This window comes from Vidua chalybeata, chromosome 15 (assembly GCF_026979565.1).
Source record: "Vidua chalybeata isolate OUT-0048 chromosome 15, bVidCha1 merged haplotype, whole genome shotgun sequence".
Lineage (NCBI taxonomy): Eukaryota > Metazoa > Chordata > Aves > Passeriformes > Viduidae > Vidua > Vidua chalybeata.
This window is the reverse complement of record NC_071544.1, coordinates 2,299,844-2,316,280: the sequence shown is the minus strand read 5'-3', so window position 1 is coordinate 2,316,280 and position 16,437 is coordinate 2,299,844. Positions and strand designations below refer to the sequence as shown.

Below are 16,437 nucleotides of genomic sequence, written 5' to 3'. Positions count from 1 at the left end.
CTTCGGGTCTATAAAAGACTCATGCTTTGCATTTTTGTAATCAGGTCCTCAAAATAGGGAGATGTAAAGAAAGTAGCTTTTCTGAATCTCAGAAAGAAAGGAGAAATTTTATGCTTAGCAAGAAGATAAAAACATTGCTTTAGGCTAAGCAATATCTCAACTTAATTCGACCCAAGACAGGAAAGCAGAACTGAAGACAGATGATAGGGTACTTATAGGTTTCCCTGGCTATAGACATATATACAGTTTCCTGTTTCCTTGGTTGCACATTGATATTGTTAAGACAAACTGAGTTCCTTTATTTATTGCTTTGCCATAAACATATGTTTCTCTAATTCACTGCGACTCAAAAAGATTACTTAAAAGCATTAAAGAGCTCACCTAAGATTTAAACGTATTTGAAATCACATTAAGGCGCCGAGCCCCGCCCAAAGCCGGGCCCCCTTGAGCGCGGCCATCCGGCGGCTGCAGTGGCGCGGCGCCGCCTCCGGGTGCCGCTGTTGGCCGCCGCCGAGCGGCGCTGGAGCCGCCGCCGCCGCCGCCGCAGCGTCCTGCCCCCGCAGGCTGCTCGCTCGCCCGGCGCCGGCCACAGCGGCAGCGGCTCCGCCACCAGCAGCAGCAGCGGCAGCAGCAGCGAGAGGCGTCCCGAGCGGGCTGGCTGCGCTGCGACGGCCACTGCGCTGTGTGGCGAGAGCGGCTGGACGGGAGGCAGGGCAGCGGCGGGAGGCAGGAGCGCGGCGAGCGCAGGCGGCAGAGAATGGCGGTGAGGCGGCGGCAGAGGCGCGGGCCGGGCGGCGGGCGAGCGCTGCTGGCCGCGCTGCTGCTGTGCGTGTGGTGCCGGGCGGCGGCCGAGCGGGTCCGCTACGCCATCCCCGAGGAGCTGGGCAGAGGCTCGCTCGTGGGGCCGCTGGCGCGGGACCTGGGGCTCAGCGCGGACGAGCTGCCGGCGCGCAAGCTGCGGCTGAGCGAGGAGAAGCAATTCTTCACGGTGAATGAGGAGAACGGGAACCTGTACGTGAACGAGAGGCTGGACCGGGAGCAGATGTGCGGCGAGTCGGCGATCTGCTCCGTCAGCTTCGAGGCGCTGGTTCACAACCCGCTGAACGTTTTCCATGTCGAGGTGGCAATCGAGGACGTGAATGACAATTCCCCGGTCTTTAGCAAGGCTATTCTGGACCTCGAGATCGGTGAATTAATCCCTCCCGGTGCTCGTTTTCCCCTGGAGATGGCGCGAGATGCAGACGCAGGGAGCAACTCGCTGCTGACTTATCAGCTCACCAGCAATCCCTCATTTCTACTGTCTATGAAGGAAAAGCCGGGTGGAAAGAAGCAGCCAGAATTAATACTGGAGAGAGTGTTGGACCGGGAGAAGCAGAGCTCCTTTGATTTGGTGTTGATGGCGGTAGACGGTGGGGATCCCGCAAGGTCTGGGACTGTTCAGGTTCGCATCAATGTGACAGATGCCAATGACAACCCGCCCGTGTTTAGCCGAAGTCTCTATGAGGCGAAGGTGGCGGAGAATCTACCAGTGGCGTCGTTGGTGCTGCGGGTACGGGCGACGGATGCGGACACGGGCTCTAACGGGCGAGTGTCCTACTCCTTTGGCAGCGTCCCGGACGTTGTCAAGGCGTTGTTCACTATCGAGAGTGAGAGCGGGGAAGTTAGAACAGCGGGTCCCCTCGATTTCGAGGAGAAGAATAAATACATCTTTGGTCTGGAGGCGACGGACGGCGGCGGTCTCACTGATCACTGCGAAGTGCAGATCGACATCACGGACGAGAATGACAATGCGCCCGAGATCACGATTCTATCGCTCTCGAGTCCCGTGCCCGAGGATGCCCCGAGTGGCACCGTGGTGGCCGTGCTGAAAGTGCGGGACAGAGACTCGGGAGAGAACGGTCAGGTGTCGTGCGAGCTGTCGGGAGAGGCGCCGCTGTCGATCGTGGCGTCCTCGGGCGGCTCGTACAAGGTGGTGACGGCGGGCGCGCTGGACCGAGAGCAGGCGTCCGAGCATCGCGTGACGGTGGTGGCCCGGGACCGGGGCAGGCCGGCGCTGTGGAGCAGCAGGGAGCTGGTGCTGGAGGTGTCGGACGTGAACGACAACGCGCCGGTGTTCGAGGAGGCGGCGTACAGCGCGTACGTGGCGGAGAACAACGCGGCGGGCGCGCTGGTGCTGCGCGTGCAGGCGCGGGACGCGGACGCGGGCGCCAACGGGCGCGTGAGCTACTGGCTGGCGGGCGGCAGCGCGGGCGCGGCGGGCGCGGCGCCGCTCGTGTCGGTGGAGGCGCGGAGCGGCGCGCTGTACGCGCAGCGCTCCTTGGACTACGAGCAGTGCCGCGAGTTCACGGTGGCGGTGCGGGCGCAGGACGGCGGCTCGCCGGCGCGCAGCTCCACGGCCACGGTGCGCGTCTTCGTGCTGGACCGCAACGACAACGCGCCGCGGGTGCTGTGGCCGGCGGCGGCGGCGGCGGCGGCGGGAGAGGCTGCGGGAGGGGCGGCGGCTCCTTTCGAGGTGGTGCCGCGTTCTGCCGAGGCCGGCTACCTGGTGGCCAAGGTGGTGGCGGTGGACGCGGACGCGGGGCGCAACGCGTGGCTGTCGTACGAGCTGGTGCAGGCGTCGGAGCCGGCGCTGTTCCGCGTGGGGCTGCACAGCGGCGAGGTGCGCACGGCGCGCGCCGTGTCCGAGCGGGACGCGGCCAAACAGCGGGTGGTGGCCGTGGTGAAGGACCACGGGCAGCCGGCGCTGTCGGCCACGGCCACGCTGCACGTGGTGCTGGCCGAGAGCTTGCAGGAGGCGCTGCCGGGGCTGAGCGAGCAGGCGGCGGGCGCCGAGGCGGCGGCGGCCGAGCTGCAGTTCTACCTGGTGCTGGCGCTGGCGCTGCTGTCGGCGCTCTTGGTGCTGAGCGCGGCGCTGGCCGTGCTGGCGCGGCTGCGGCGGGCCGGGCCGCCCGCCGTGCTGCGCTGCCTGGGCGCGCAGCGCTTCTCGGTGGCCGGCGCCGCCTTCCCGGCCGACTTCTGCGAGGGCACCTTGCCCTACTCCTACAACCTGTGCGTGGCGGCGCCGGCCCGCGCCGTGCCCGAGGCCGCTTGGCCGCCGCCGCCGCCGGTGCCCGTCCTGTCTGCGGAGGAGCTTCTGGGCGGGGATTCCTGCGAGAAGCCGAGCCCGATGAAGAACAGCTTTTTGGGAGAGCCGCCCGCCGAATCTGCTATACCGCAGGTTTGTAACCTCGTATGCCCATTCTCTCCGAATCTCTTCCTCCTAAGAGAGTGAGGTCGTCTATTCTTGGTCTTCGTTTCGCTTTTGAGATTACTTATACTGTACTGTGTTTCAATCCATTACTATAGGCATTCTATACTGAATTTCTCAGCAGGCAGGTTGACAAGTGGGCTCTTTTTGTCTCATCAGCTGATAGTCAGATTTAGGCTCAATTGATGGCTCTTACCTTTCAGCTTATACTGAGTAAATGTTTCAGGATTGTTGATGCTCTGCTTTACGTTTTTCTTTCCTTCATTTTCTACTTAAAACAGGCAGGCAGATACGGCAGCTTTTCTTTCATCCACTTATCAGGGTTCATTGTCGAAATTTGTTGCCTGAAATGCTGCAAGTTACTAATGATGAAGGCAAATTTTTAGCGTGTAGAACGAGATTCGTTTATTGATGCCTGATATTTCAGATTTATTTTTCTCAGCTCTCTTTCTTGTTCCGTCCCTGAGTAACAACTGTAGAAATAACACTCTTTATTTAGTGCTGTTTTGGTATGCCACTTACAAATGGTGAATATTCTTTACGGAGTGTGGAAGAGATGGGTCATTCCTTCATAATGAATGCTCCTCCCCTTTTCCATCCCCCCTCCCCCTTACATCTTTTGAGGGAAGGCATCTGCATATATGCCAGGTTTTAATGCACACCTAAAATAAGCATGTTCCGTATCAATTCCTGCTTATCAGTGTTCACACGTGTAGGGGAGAGTTTCACCGTTCAACTTGTGTTTTCCAAAATGATCTGGATCCACTGTAGTTCTTGTTTTGGTTTATCATAGGTTCAGGTTCACTTGGAAAATTTTGTCTAAAAAGCTAGGTTTGTCTGAAACGTTAGGAGTTACCAAAGTTCCAGGCGGATCTTACACCATACAATAAGAACTGCTAATTCTACATGACGGGATTAGGAAATTAGAGTGGGTGTTTTCTCCTTCGTTATCTTTATTTCCTGAAGCGAAGTACGGAAACTTTTATGGCTGCTGGGCGATATCCCGTAGGTTAATTGGCGTTTTGTGTTATATTCCAAAATGAACATACGTGTGTCTCTCTAAAGGAAGTTCAATCAGTTCCATTCCATACTTTTCTGGAAGGCAGCTGCAGAAATAACAGCTTTAGTATCGCTCATATGGCCACAACTTTTCGGTGCCGACTGTCCCCTCCCCGCTAGCTCCCCGTGTGCAAGGCAGGGCGGGCAGCGCTCGGCAGCGCTCGGTGCCTGCAGTGCCGGGAGGAGGCTGCGGGCGCCGCTGTTGACCGAGAGGAGCGAGAGGGAGCTCGGAGCGCTGCAGCCCCGCCCGCTGCGGATCGGCTCGATCACTCGCTCGCTCGGTATCAAGCACGGCGGTGGGCGGTCTGCGAGCGTCCCCGCGGTGCGGAGCCGTTTTGCACGGAGGCAGAAAGGCCGGCGAAAGCACCCGGACGCGGCGAGTGGAAGAGCGGTGTTTCGGTGCCGTGGCCGAGATGTGCGCGGTGGGGAGGCGCTGGGGCCGGCGGCAGCGAGCTCTGCTCTGGGCCGTCCTGCTGGCGGCGTGGGAGGCGGCGTGGGGGCAGCTGCGCTACTCCGTGCCCGAGGAGATGCCCAAGGGCTCGTTCGTGGGCGACGTGGCCAAGGACCTGGGGCTGCAGCTGCCGGAGTTTCGAGACCGGGGCATCCGTGTTGTCTCTGAAGGTAATATGCAGTATTTCACTGTGAAGGGAAAGACGGGACATTTAGTGACAGCAGAGAGGATTGACAGAGAGCAGCTGTGCGAGCGTGTGCAGCAATGCGTGCTGCGCTGTGAGCTGATAGTGGAGGGGGAAATGAAGTTTTATGAAATTGAAGTGGAAATCACAGACATTAACGATAATGCGCCTAGCTTCAAGGAGGCTGAACAGGAAGAGAGAATAAGCGAGATGACAGCCCCGGGGTCGCGGTTTCCCCTGGCCGAAGCTCACGACCCAGATTCGGGCCGGAATTCCCTGCAGAGCTACGAGCTGAGCGGTGACGAGCACTTCTCGCTGGCCGTGCAGGCGGGCCCCGGCGGCGATCAGCGTCCCGAGCTGGTGCTGGCGAAGGCGCTGGACCGGGAGGAGGCGGCGTTTCACGAGCTGGTGCTGAGGGCGATGGACGGCGGCGATCCGGCACGGACGGGCACGGCTCGGATCCGCGTGACCGTGCTGGACGCGAACGACAACGCGCCGGTGTTCAGCCAGGCGGAGTACACGGTGCGTGTGCCCGAGGACGTGCCCGTGGGCTCCACCCTTCTCACTGTAACAGCCACGGACGCGGATGAGGGGCTGAATGGACACCTGAAATACTCGTTAAAGAAAATAACAGAAAGAGCTTCAAAGATATTCAGTCTGGACTCTGAGACTGGTGCGATCACTCTGCTGAGAAGCCTGGACTTCGAGGAAGGCGATTCGTACGACCTGGAGGTGCAGGCACGGGACGGAGGACAGCTTTTCGACACTGCCAAAGTAGTGATCACCGTCACAGACATAAACGATAACGCACCAGTGATTTCTGTACGGTCAGCGCTAAGTGAGATTTCTGAGGACTCCCCGTCTGGGACCGTGGTCGCCCTGCTGCATGTGCATGATCGCGACTCAGGGGCCAACGGAGAAGTGCGGTGCTGGCTGGACAGGGATGTCCCGTTCCGTCTGCAGAGCTCTCACGGCAGCTACTACCGTGTGGTGACAGCGAGAGAGCTGGACAGGGAGCAGGTGTCGGAGTATAACGTGACGGTGCGGGCGGCCGACGGCGGGTCGCCGCCGCTGCAGAGCAGCGCGGTGCTGGCGCTGCGGGTGCTGGACGTGAACGACAACGCGCCGGTGTTCGCGGAGGAGCGCTACAGCGCGCGGCTGGCGGAGAACAACGCGGCGGGCGCGCTGGTGCTGACGGTGCGCGCCACGGACGCGGACTGGGGGCAGAACGCGCGCGTGCGCTACCGGCTGGCGGAGGGGCGGGTGCGGGGCGCGCCGCTGTCGTCGTACGTGTCGGTGCAGGCGGAGACGGGCGCGCTGTACGCGCTGCGCTCCTTCGACTACGAGCAGCTGCGCGAGCTGCAGCTGTGGGTGCGTGCGGAGGACGGCGGCGCGCCGGCGCTGAGCAGCAACGTGTCGGTGCGGCTGCTGATCGTGGACGAGAACGACAACGCGCCGCAGGTGCTGTACCCGCCACAGGCGGCGGCGGCGGCGGCGGCGGGCTCGGGCGCCGTGTGGTCGGGCGTGGAGCTGGCGCCGCGCTGGTCGGAGGCCGGCGCGCTGGTGGCCAAGGTGGTGGCGGTGGACGCGGACGCGGGGCAGAACGCGTGGCTGTCGTACGAGCTGGCCAAGGCCACGGAGCCGGGGCTGTTCCGCGTGGGGCTGCACAGCGGCGAGGTGCGCACGGCGCGCTCGCCGCTGGCCCGCGACGCGGCGCGCCAGAGCCTGGTGGTGCTGGTGAAGGACCACGGGCGGCCGGCGCTGTCGGCCACGGCCACGCTGAGCGTGGTGCTGGCCGAGAGCGTGGCCGAGCTGCTGGCCGAGCTGGGCAGCGCGGCCGACGAGGCGGCGGCGCCGGGCGAGCCGGCCGCCGGCCTGACGCGCTGGCTGGTGCTGGCCGTGGCCGCCGTGTCGTGCCTCTTCGTGGCCTTCCTGCTGCTGCTGCTGGCGCTGCGCCTGCGCCGCTGGCGCCGCCAGCAGCTGCTGCCGGCGGACAGCGGCGCCCTGCGCGGCGTGCCCGTGTCGCACTTCGTGGGCATCGACGGCGTGCGCGCCTTCCTGCAGTCCTACTCGCACGAGGTGTCGCTCACGGCCGACTCGCGCAAGAGCCAGCTGCGCTTCTCGGCCGGCAGCTGCTGCGACACCCTCCCGGCCCGGCCGCCGCCCGACGAGCCCGCGCCGCTGCTCGGGGACGACGATCTTGCCGGCGCCCTCCCCGCGGATCCCGCCCCTCCACCGGTGAGTTTCTGTGTCCCGGTTTTGTCCACGTCTCTTTCTCCTGATGCTCCCTGCCCTCTCCCCGCCTTGTTCTCTGTCTTGCATAGTACATTTTACTTAAAAGCACGGTAAAGTTTCCTTCAGTGACGTTCTGAATGCTGGATCACGTTGCTGTCGTTATGTGAACATGGGGTGGGTCCTCAGCCTTCTATTAAGTGAAGAAGGAAGGAGGGAGAAGGCTGCTGCTGGCAGGCTATTGGTTAGGTCGGAGGTTTGGGTGTTGATCGGGTTGCAGGTGTTGTTCCCCTATATCAGCTGTGCTCTGTAGAATCTGTGTTCCTGTTAGCATTAGATCTTCTGGAGGGATGGATCACGTTATTACGAAATACAACTTTTTAGAAGGCTCGTGTGTCTTCCCAAGAGCACATGTGTTTGAATAGGTTGAATGTGTCTTGAAGAAGATGCTGATGGCTTTAATGGAACCTCTGTGCACATTGTTTTCAGCCTTTATTGCTCTCCATGATACATTGTGGAGGTCGGCAGGAAGTGTTTGTGTGATCCATGCTTTGATCTTTGTCCTCAGCAAAGGATTGGACTGGGCCACAAGTAGTTCTTGATCACATATGTGTACTTGTCACGAAGATGAAGGATCCTCTTGAAATTGTGATTCTTTGAGAAGCCTGTGGGGGCTGCATGTGGAGGAGGAAATGCAGGAGGGAATGGCAGAACTGCTTGCTTTGTACTTGTTTTCTAAGGCAGAGCGATGTCAGATGCAGCTGGATGAGCCTTGGCTAGAAAATATTTAGCATGGCAAGAGAATTGCCTGGATGGGAAGAGAGAAATTCAAGGTGCAGTGGGGGATACAAGGTGGGCATAATTCCCTGTGAGCTGATATTCACTGGCTCAGTGTCTCTTGGAAGACTGCTCGGCTTTTCCTTTGAGACCTATGAAGTCTCTTCACAGAACTTCAGTCAGCAGGCAAATGCAGCTTCCACAGCACAGGGATGTACAGATAGCTGTGTGGAATTGGTGGTGGGAAGAAGATGGTCTCGGGAACTGGGCCTCTGCTGTCACATGTTTTAAAGATATATGGGTGAAAGGACACCATGGATGTTGTGAAGGGTTGGAAATGTGAGTGCTGTGAGCCGCGTGTGAATGTCTGCTGAAAGACTGCAGGGAATGTTTTCCTCCATTCCCTGTCCAGTTCCTGTCTCTGGGATGAAGCCATGTGGGGTTCTTCTTCCCAAAGTACTTGTCTAGGAGATATGTATTCCAGCTGAATGGAGAACTCTGGGAGGATTTTACTAAGTATTTCCATGTAATCATATTGGTGTCACTTCAAAGTTTAATTTTGTACTTGTGACAGATGCCGTATAGGAAGTGCAAGCTGTGTACTCAGTGGCTACAAACAATGCCGTTAATAACTTACTCTGAGTTATATAATGCAGACCAGTGTTGTGAGCTCTTCACTTCTGCAGGTGTAAATTTTCTGTCTCCTTCTTCTGATGATCTGAAGATGGTTCTTTCATGTTTATAGGTGAAAGGAGAGGGATTTCCATAGACATGTTTCTTGGAAATATCTCTGTAATAACTGCTTTTTCTTGTCCCATGCCTAGGGTGAGAAGTCAAATATTATCCATAGTAAGGAGATACTGCCTGAACAACTTTCCTCTTGGTGGAGTCTCTCTGAATTCCGCAGATCTGTGCTAACCATGGGAGCCGTGAAGAGTTAGGAGGGAGTGTTGGGGGTGTGGTGTGTGAGGAGGTCCTGGTGGAGACATGGCATGTGTTTTGTAGATCTCCAGGGCTATTGCTGGCCTTCTGAAATGAGTCAGGAGGAGTCTTATGCTGTTCAACTGTGTGGTTTGGACTGAAATGGCCTAGTTTGGGTTCCATATTCCTTTGCATCTTGTGAGGAGTCCATGTGCTGAAGAATGGTGATGTTGCCTTTGGGGGGATACTTGGATGTGTGGGTCTTTGACAGAGCTGGTAATAATTTATGGTCCATATAACATTTTGCACTTGTTCAAATAATTGGGAGGAACCCAATAATCTTAGTTGTGATGCCTGGGATCTGAGAAGCTGTGCACACAACTTCTCTTCTAATGAAGCCTGTATGCAAAATTTGCTTCCATGTTTTCTTTGGACAGAGAGAAGAAGTCTGTCTGTCCAGAGACAGGGCCAGTGCTGGAGTTCACTGTGATCTAGTTCAAAATGAATGAATGAATTGTGTCCAGTTCTGCTTGTCCTAGGAGTCAGCTGAGGCCCACAGTTGTGGTTCCAAGCTTTTTCTTTCCCTTACTGTCCAAGGAAATGCCAATCTGGGGCCTATGTCATGAGCTCCTGTGTGAGGCCTCCTGTGGATTAGTTACTGTCCAGTTTGCTGTGCTTTGTATATACTGCAAATGACCCAGTCTGCAGTGTGAGGCCATGATTGATACTCTTCTGGTGTTTTGCCATTCTTGGCTGGGTTGATTAAGATTTTTACTATGTTGGATTTGGTTTGGGTTGTCTGTTTGTTTGTTTGCTTGTATTTTTGTCAAGGAATAAAGCTGATCCTCGTTGTTCCTGTCAGTCCTGCAAACTCCAAAACATAATTGTCCAGTATGGAGAGTATCTCTCATCCATCCCTTGCAGCTGTACATGGATTCATAGAATCCTAGAAACACAGAGCCAGAGAATGGTTTGTGGTGCAAAGGACCTTAAAGATCCTCTTGTTCACCCTCCTCTGCAGTGGGCAGGGACATCTTCCACCAGGGCAGGGTGCTCAGAGCCCCACCCAGCCTGACCTTGAATATTTCATTCAAGAAATCAGCTTCATAAATGGATGTTTCCCCAAGGTGCTGTTTTTCTCTGTGGCCAACATGGAACCAACATTTTGGTCTGTGTGGATGGTGAAACTAAAGGCTGTGAATGCAGAGTGAGGAGAGCTCAGTTCTGTGCCAGGAATATCAATGACTCAGTGTGGGTTTGGCTGAGAAATGGTTTGGTTTCATGCTTGGTGCCAAAGGCAGTGCCATTGCTGTTCTGCTCCTGGTTTCTCTGTGATGAAAGACAATGAGAGTCCTCCAACAATAACACTTCCCACAGTAACTGTTCATGTAGAACCTTAATTCTTGGCCAGAGCTGCTAATGAGTCCTGTGTGGAACCTCCATTATCCACCTGTATCTCTATGCCAGAATATCATATAGAGTTTTCTCAGAGTTGTAATTACCCTTTGATTCAAGCCTTTGTTTCCAGGAAGGTTGCAGCTCCTTGACACAATTCTGATCAGTACTTTTATATATGAAACAGTGACTGATGTTTTCAGCACATCCTTACTTCAGCCACTCAGAACTGAACGGTGTGTGGGGAATAGAAAGCAGAAGCAATAAGAGAATCTGTTGTAATTTGTCAGAAGATTTACCTTGAGAAAGAGGCCAATGCGAAGCTGTTTAAAATGATGGTTTCATTACTGTGCAAGGTGAGCAGGCCATGCAGTAGAAAAAGTTGCTGAGCTGAGGACTAATGCTTTGTCTGAAACCTCCTATCCTGCTCTTCTGTGTAAGCCTTTAGGGCCACACTTGGAGCTTGAGACCTGAGTGATTCCAGGTGCCCTCAGGGGTGAATTTTAAGGCCTGCAATGAAGGCCTAGAAGACTTCACTGTGAGCATCTCTGACTACTTGTTCTCTTCTAATGCTTCCTTGCCTTATCTGATTCATGTTTTGGGTTTTTCTGTGGGTTTTTGGTTTTATTTTGTTTTTCCTTGATTTACTCAGTTTGGGGGTATATTTTGAATTATGAACAAACTGTCTTTTATGAGCAACATATGGTGTGTTGGTGTCCCTTGCTCTTGTTCCAGTGGGAGTGGAAGGCAGGAGATATGAGAGAGACTTTGTGTTGTGTTCCTGTTGGGAGAAATAGATGTAAATATGACATTATTAGATGCTGCATCTCTGTGGAGCAGAGCATGTGATAAAGATGGGGAGGAGATTGCCTTGAAGCCAATGGTTTGATGAGCCATTCTTTGTTGGGTGACTGCTGATCTTTTAGTGTGGTTGTTTATCATTTGTGTGCTCTAGAATCCTTCAGTTCCTTATCCGAATGGTGGTGAGCAGACAGCTGTACCTCCCTTCTGGGTGTGGCTGTAGTGCATTATCATCTGATGCTGGATGTGAGCAGTGAGGAGATGGGCACAAGCAAAACCTTCCAGTGGCATGGCGTGGAGGAAAAAGCAGACAGGGGAGCTCTGTGTGTGAGGCTAGAGAAGAACTCGGTCATTCCCTTGCTTGTCACAAGTCACAGAAAACACCAGCCTGTGCCTGATGGACTCCAGTGTGATTTGAGTGGCTTCTGTAGAACAAGGGAGAGCTACAAAATGTTATTGCATCTGTACATTTCCATGTGTTTCTAACTCTTGCAGCGTTTGTTGTCATGAGCTCAACCTCAGCGTGTCTGACCTTATGTGGAAGGTCTGCTCTGTCCCAAGTGCCCGAGTGCAGCTGCAGTGCCCACAGACACCTGTGAGTTTTACAGCTGTCCAGAGGAAGGGTTTCATAAGCACTCCTGCTGTGCTCACCCAGGAACATTTTCTCTGTGTTGTAAAATGCAGAAGCATCTTGGCTGCAGTTGTCAAAGTGCAGAGCGGCCACCCAGCCCAGCCAAGACTGCCATGATCAGACCAGGGGCCAGTGGGAGAATGTGTGCAGTGTCCCCCAGGCCATCACCCAGAGGATCCTGCTGGGCAATCATCTGGAGGCTGTGAAATGGCTGAGGAACAGGCTGGAGAGTCACCTCCAAAGAGTTAGAGACAGTGGCTCCATGTCCAGGTGGAAAGCAGTGACTTGTGCTGTCCCTCAAGGGCCCTGACTGGGCCCAGTTCTGTTCAGTGCCTTCATGGACAATGGGATTGAGTGCACCTTCAGCCCATGTGCAGCTGACTCCAAGTGGAGTTGATCCAGGGGAGGGCAGAGATGCCAGTGAGGGATAGGCTGGAGAAGTGGCCCCTTGCAACCATCATGAAGTGGAAGAAAGTGCAAGGTCCTGCAGCTGGGGTGGGGCAATCCCCAGTTTAAACAGAAGTCCAGAAATAGGGAAGAGCTTTGCTGGGAAGTACTTTGGGTCATTGGTGGGTGATGAGATGGGACATGAGCTGCCAATGGGCACCTGCTGCTCAAATTGTGTCCTGCACTGCATGACAAGCACTCTGCCCGGCAGGTAGAGGGAGGTCCTTGGCCCCTCTAAACTCTTTTTGTGAGAGCGTAGACTGCATGCAGATCTTGGGCCAATATCCCAAATGGACATGCTAGAGTTCCCAGAAGGATGTTGGAAGTGGCCTGAGTGTTGGAACATCTCTGTTATGCTGAAGGACTGAAAGAGTTGACGTTTTCAAGCATAGAGAAATGATAGCTCTGTGTGGACTTTTGAAAATATTTTGCGCTTTCAGTTTATGAATAAACTTATAGGAATGATGGGGTGTGTTTTTTCTAATGAGGGCTGGTGGTCATAGGACAGCCAGCCATTGTTTTCCACTAAAAGAAGGGTGGTTTTGATTAGGAGAAAGCTTTTCAGTGTGGGTTGTGCGAAAATGGAAGATATTACCCAGAGAAGTTTTGCATATGCCTCCAACGTTGAAGTCTAGCAGAAACTGTTCCTGCTCTTGGCAGAGGCGTGGATTAAATTACCGTTAATAAATGTTTGAATTGGAAACAGAGAACATTGTTTGGCTCTATGAAGAACTGAATATTGCTTTACATTTTCCATTGTCAGGTGCTCAGATATGGATGAATCAAAGAACTGAGATGAAGCAACTTTGATGAGTCAGAGACAAAAGTGTAAAGGTTATTCTGCTATCTTGTTATAGGGACTGCTTACATTACTATAAGCTAAATTATATTCCCAATTAATTCAACCCAGGTAATGAAAGGACAGTTATAGAGAAGTGCAAAAATTCTCTTGAAGTCTTCCCTATATTATCATTTATTGCTGGTGTTAATGGGCCATGATTTTATTAAGACGAGCTGAATTCACTTTTTACTGCCCTTCCATGAATATTTGCTTCTGACTGTTGAATGTGACTCAAAAGAATATCCTTAAATTTTCCGGCATCACATCTCAGGTAGAAACGCCTTGCGTTGGAATTAAGCAAGAGTTTCTGCTCTGGCTGTTTGCAATCGGGGAGAGCCCCCGGGGCCGGTGCAGGCGCCGAGCCCCGCCCAAAGCCGGGCCCCCTTGAGCGCGGCCATCCGGCGGCTGCAGTGGCGCGGCGCCGCCTCCGGGTGCCGCTGTTGGCCGCCGCCGAGCGGCGCTGGAGCCGCCGCCGCCGCCGCCGCAGCGTCCTGCCCCCGCAGGCTGCTCGCTCGCCCGGCGCCGGCCACAGCGGCAGCGGCTCCGCCACCAGCAGCAGCAGCAGCGGCGGCGGCGAGAGGCGTCCCGAGCGGGCTGGCTGCGCTGCGGCGGCCCCTGCGCTGTGTGGCGAGAGCGGCTGGAAGGGAGGCAGGGCAGCGGCGGGAGGCAGGAGCGCGGCGAGCGCAGGCGGCAGAGAATGGCGGTGAGGCGGCGGCAGAGGCGCGGGCCGGGCGGCGGGCGAGCGCTGCTGGCCGCGCTGCTGCTGTGCGTGTGGTGCCGGGCGGCGGCCGAGCGGGTCCGCTACGCCATCCCCGAGGAGCTGGGCAGAGGCTCGCTCGTGGGGCCGCTGGCGCGGGACCTGGGGCTCAGCGCGGACGAGCTGCCGGCGCGCAAGCTGCGGCTGAGCGAGGAGAAGCAATTCTTCACGGTGAATGAGGAGAACGGGAACCTGTACGTGAACGAGAGGCTGGACCGGGAGGAGATGTGCGGCAAGTCGCCGACCTGCTCTGTCAGCTTTGAGGCGCTGGTGCACAACCCGCTGAACATTTTCCAAGTGGAGGTTGCGATCGAGGACGTGAATGACAATTCCCCGGTCTTTAGCAAGGCTGCTCTGGACCTCGAGATTGGTGAATGGACGCTTCCCGGTGCTCGTTTTCCCTTGGAAATGGCACGAGATGCAGACTTAGGTAGCAACTCACTGCTGACTTATCAACTCACGAGCAACCCATCATTCATTTTGTCATTAAAAGAGAACCCCGGTGGTAAAAAGCAGCCGGAATTAGTACTGGAGGGAGCACTGGATCGGGAGAAGCAGAGCTCCTTCGAATTGGTGCTCATAGCTGTGGATGGCGGGGAACCTGCGAGGACTGGGACTGTCCTCATTCGCATCAACGTGACAGACGCAAATGACAACCCGCCCGTGTTCAGCAAAAGCCTCTACGAGGCGCGAGTGGCAGAGAATTTGCCAGTGGGGTCTGTGGTGCTGAAAGTAGCGGCTACGGATGCGGACGCGGGCACCAACGGGCGAGTCTCCTACGCATTCGGCAATGTCCCTGATGACGTCCCTTTGTTGTTCACTGTCAACAGCGACAGCGGGGAGGTCAGGACGTCGGGTCCCCTCGATTTTGAGGACAAAAGTAAATATATCTTCGCCCTGGAGGCAAGAGACGGCGGCGGGCTTACCAGTCACTGCGAAGTGCAGATCGACATCTCCGACGAGAATGACAACACCCCGGAGATCACGATTCTGTCCCTCTCGAGCTCCGTGCCCGAGGACGCGCCGACTGGCACCGTGGTGGCGCTGCTGAAAGTGCGGGACAGAGACTCCGGCGAGAACGGTCAGGTGTCGTGCGAGCTGTCGGGAGAGGCGCCGCTGTCGATCGTGGCGTCCTCGGGCGGCTCGTACAAGGTGGTGACGGCGGGCGCGCTGGACCGAGAGCAGGCGTCCGAGCATCGCGTGACGGTGGTGGCCCGGGACCGGGGCAGGCCGGCGCTGTGGAGCAGCAGGGAGCTGGTGCTGGAGGTGTCGGACGTGAACGACAACGCGCCGGTGTTCGAGGAGGCGGCGTACAGCGCGTACGTGGCGGAGAACAACGCGGCGGGCGCGCTGGTGCTGCGCGTGCAGGCGCGGGACGCGGACGCGGGCGCCAACGGGCGCGTGAGCTACTGGCTGGCGGGCGGCAGCGCGGGCGCGGCGGGCGCGGCGCCGCTCGTGTCGGTGGAGGCGCGGAGCGGCGCGCTGTACGCGCAGCGCTCCTTGGACTACGAGCAGTGCCGCGAGTTCACGGTGGCGGTGCGGGCGCAGGACGGCGGCTCGCCGGCGCGCAGCTCCACGGCCACGGTGCGCGTCTTCGTGCTGGACCGCAACGACAACGCGCCGCGGGTGCTGTGGCCGGCGGCGGCGGCGGCGGCGGCGGGAGAGGCTGCGGGAGGGGCGGCGGCTCCTTTCGAGGTGGTGCCGCGTTCTGCCGAGGCCGGCTACCTGGTGGCCAAGGTGGTGGCGGTGGACGCGGACGCGGGGCGCAACGCGTGGCTGTCGTACGAGCTGGTGCAGGCGTCGGAGCCGGCGCTGTTCCGCGTGGGGCTGCACAGCGGCGAGGTGCGCACGGCGCGCGCCGTGTCCGAGCGGGACGCGGCCAAGCAGCGGGTGGTGGCCGTGGTGAAGGACCACGGGCAGCCGGCGCTGTCGGCCACGGCCACGCTGCACGTGGTGCTGGCCGAGAGCTTGCAGGAGGCGCTGCCGGAGCTGAGCGAGCGGGCGGCGGGCGCCGAGGCGGCGGCGGCGGCGGCCGAGCTGCAGTTCTACCTGGTGCTGGCGCTGGCGCTGCTGTCGGCGCTCTTGGTGCTGAGCGTGGCGCTGGCCGTGCTGGCGCGGCTGCGGCGGGCCGGGCCGCCCGCCGTGCTGCGCTGCCTGGGCGCGCAGCGCTTCTCGGTGGCCGGCGCCGCCTTCCCGGCCGACTTCTGCGAGGGCACCTTGCCCTACTCCTACAACCTGTGCGTGGCGGCGCCGGCCCGCGCCGTGCCCGAGGCCGCTTGGCCGCCGCCACCGCCGGTGCCTGTCCTGTCGGCGGAGGAGCTTCTGGGCGGGGATTGCTGCGAGAAGCCGAGCCCGAACTGCAGCGTTGTAACGGGAGAGCCACCCGCCGATCCGGATGCACCGCAGGTCTGTATGGCGTCAGCTTCTTCTGTTTTTAAAAGTTTTCGAATCGTCGTTATTTTCCTCCGTGTATTCTTTGCGTGGTGTTAATGGGGACTCGTCTTCTGTATCTCCGCTTAGCGGCAGATGTTTTTCGTTTTTTCTCGGTAACAGCCTCAGCTGACAGGCTTTGACTATAGCTCTCCTTTTGACTAGTAGCAGCGCTTCTCAGTGTTTCTCCATGGTTCTCCGAGTCGTATTGATGTGAGTTGCAGTCTTGTGTCCCTGATGGACTGAATTAAGGAACGGGCTCTC

General features: G+C 57.2%; 3 protein-coding genes across 3 annotated transcripts in view; all 3 read left to right on the top strand.

Moving 5' to 3' along the window:
• The window catches only part of LOC128795830 (uncharacterized), a 132,314-nt gene that overhangs the window by 38,114 nt on the left and 77,763 nt on the right, over positions 1-16,437 (top strand).
• LOC128795824 (protocadherin gamma-B5-like) lies at positions 721-3,271 on the top strand. Its single transcript, XM_053956890.1, has one exon. It carries the CDS (start codon positions 758-760, stop codon positions 3,269-3,271), a length of 2,514 nt encoding a protein of 837 aa, XP_053812865.1. The 5' UTR covers positions 721-757.
• LOC128795822 (protocadherin gamma-B5-like) lies at positions 13,536-16,338 on the top strand. The gene is made up of 2 exons (XM_053956889.1): positions 13,536-16,149; positions 16,297-16,338. The coding sequence occupies exons 1-2, from the start codon at positions 13,684-13,686 to the stop codon at positions 16,336-16,338; spliced, it is 2,508 nt and encodes an 835-aa protein (XP_053812864.1). The 5' UTR covers positions 13,536-13,683.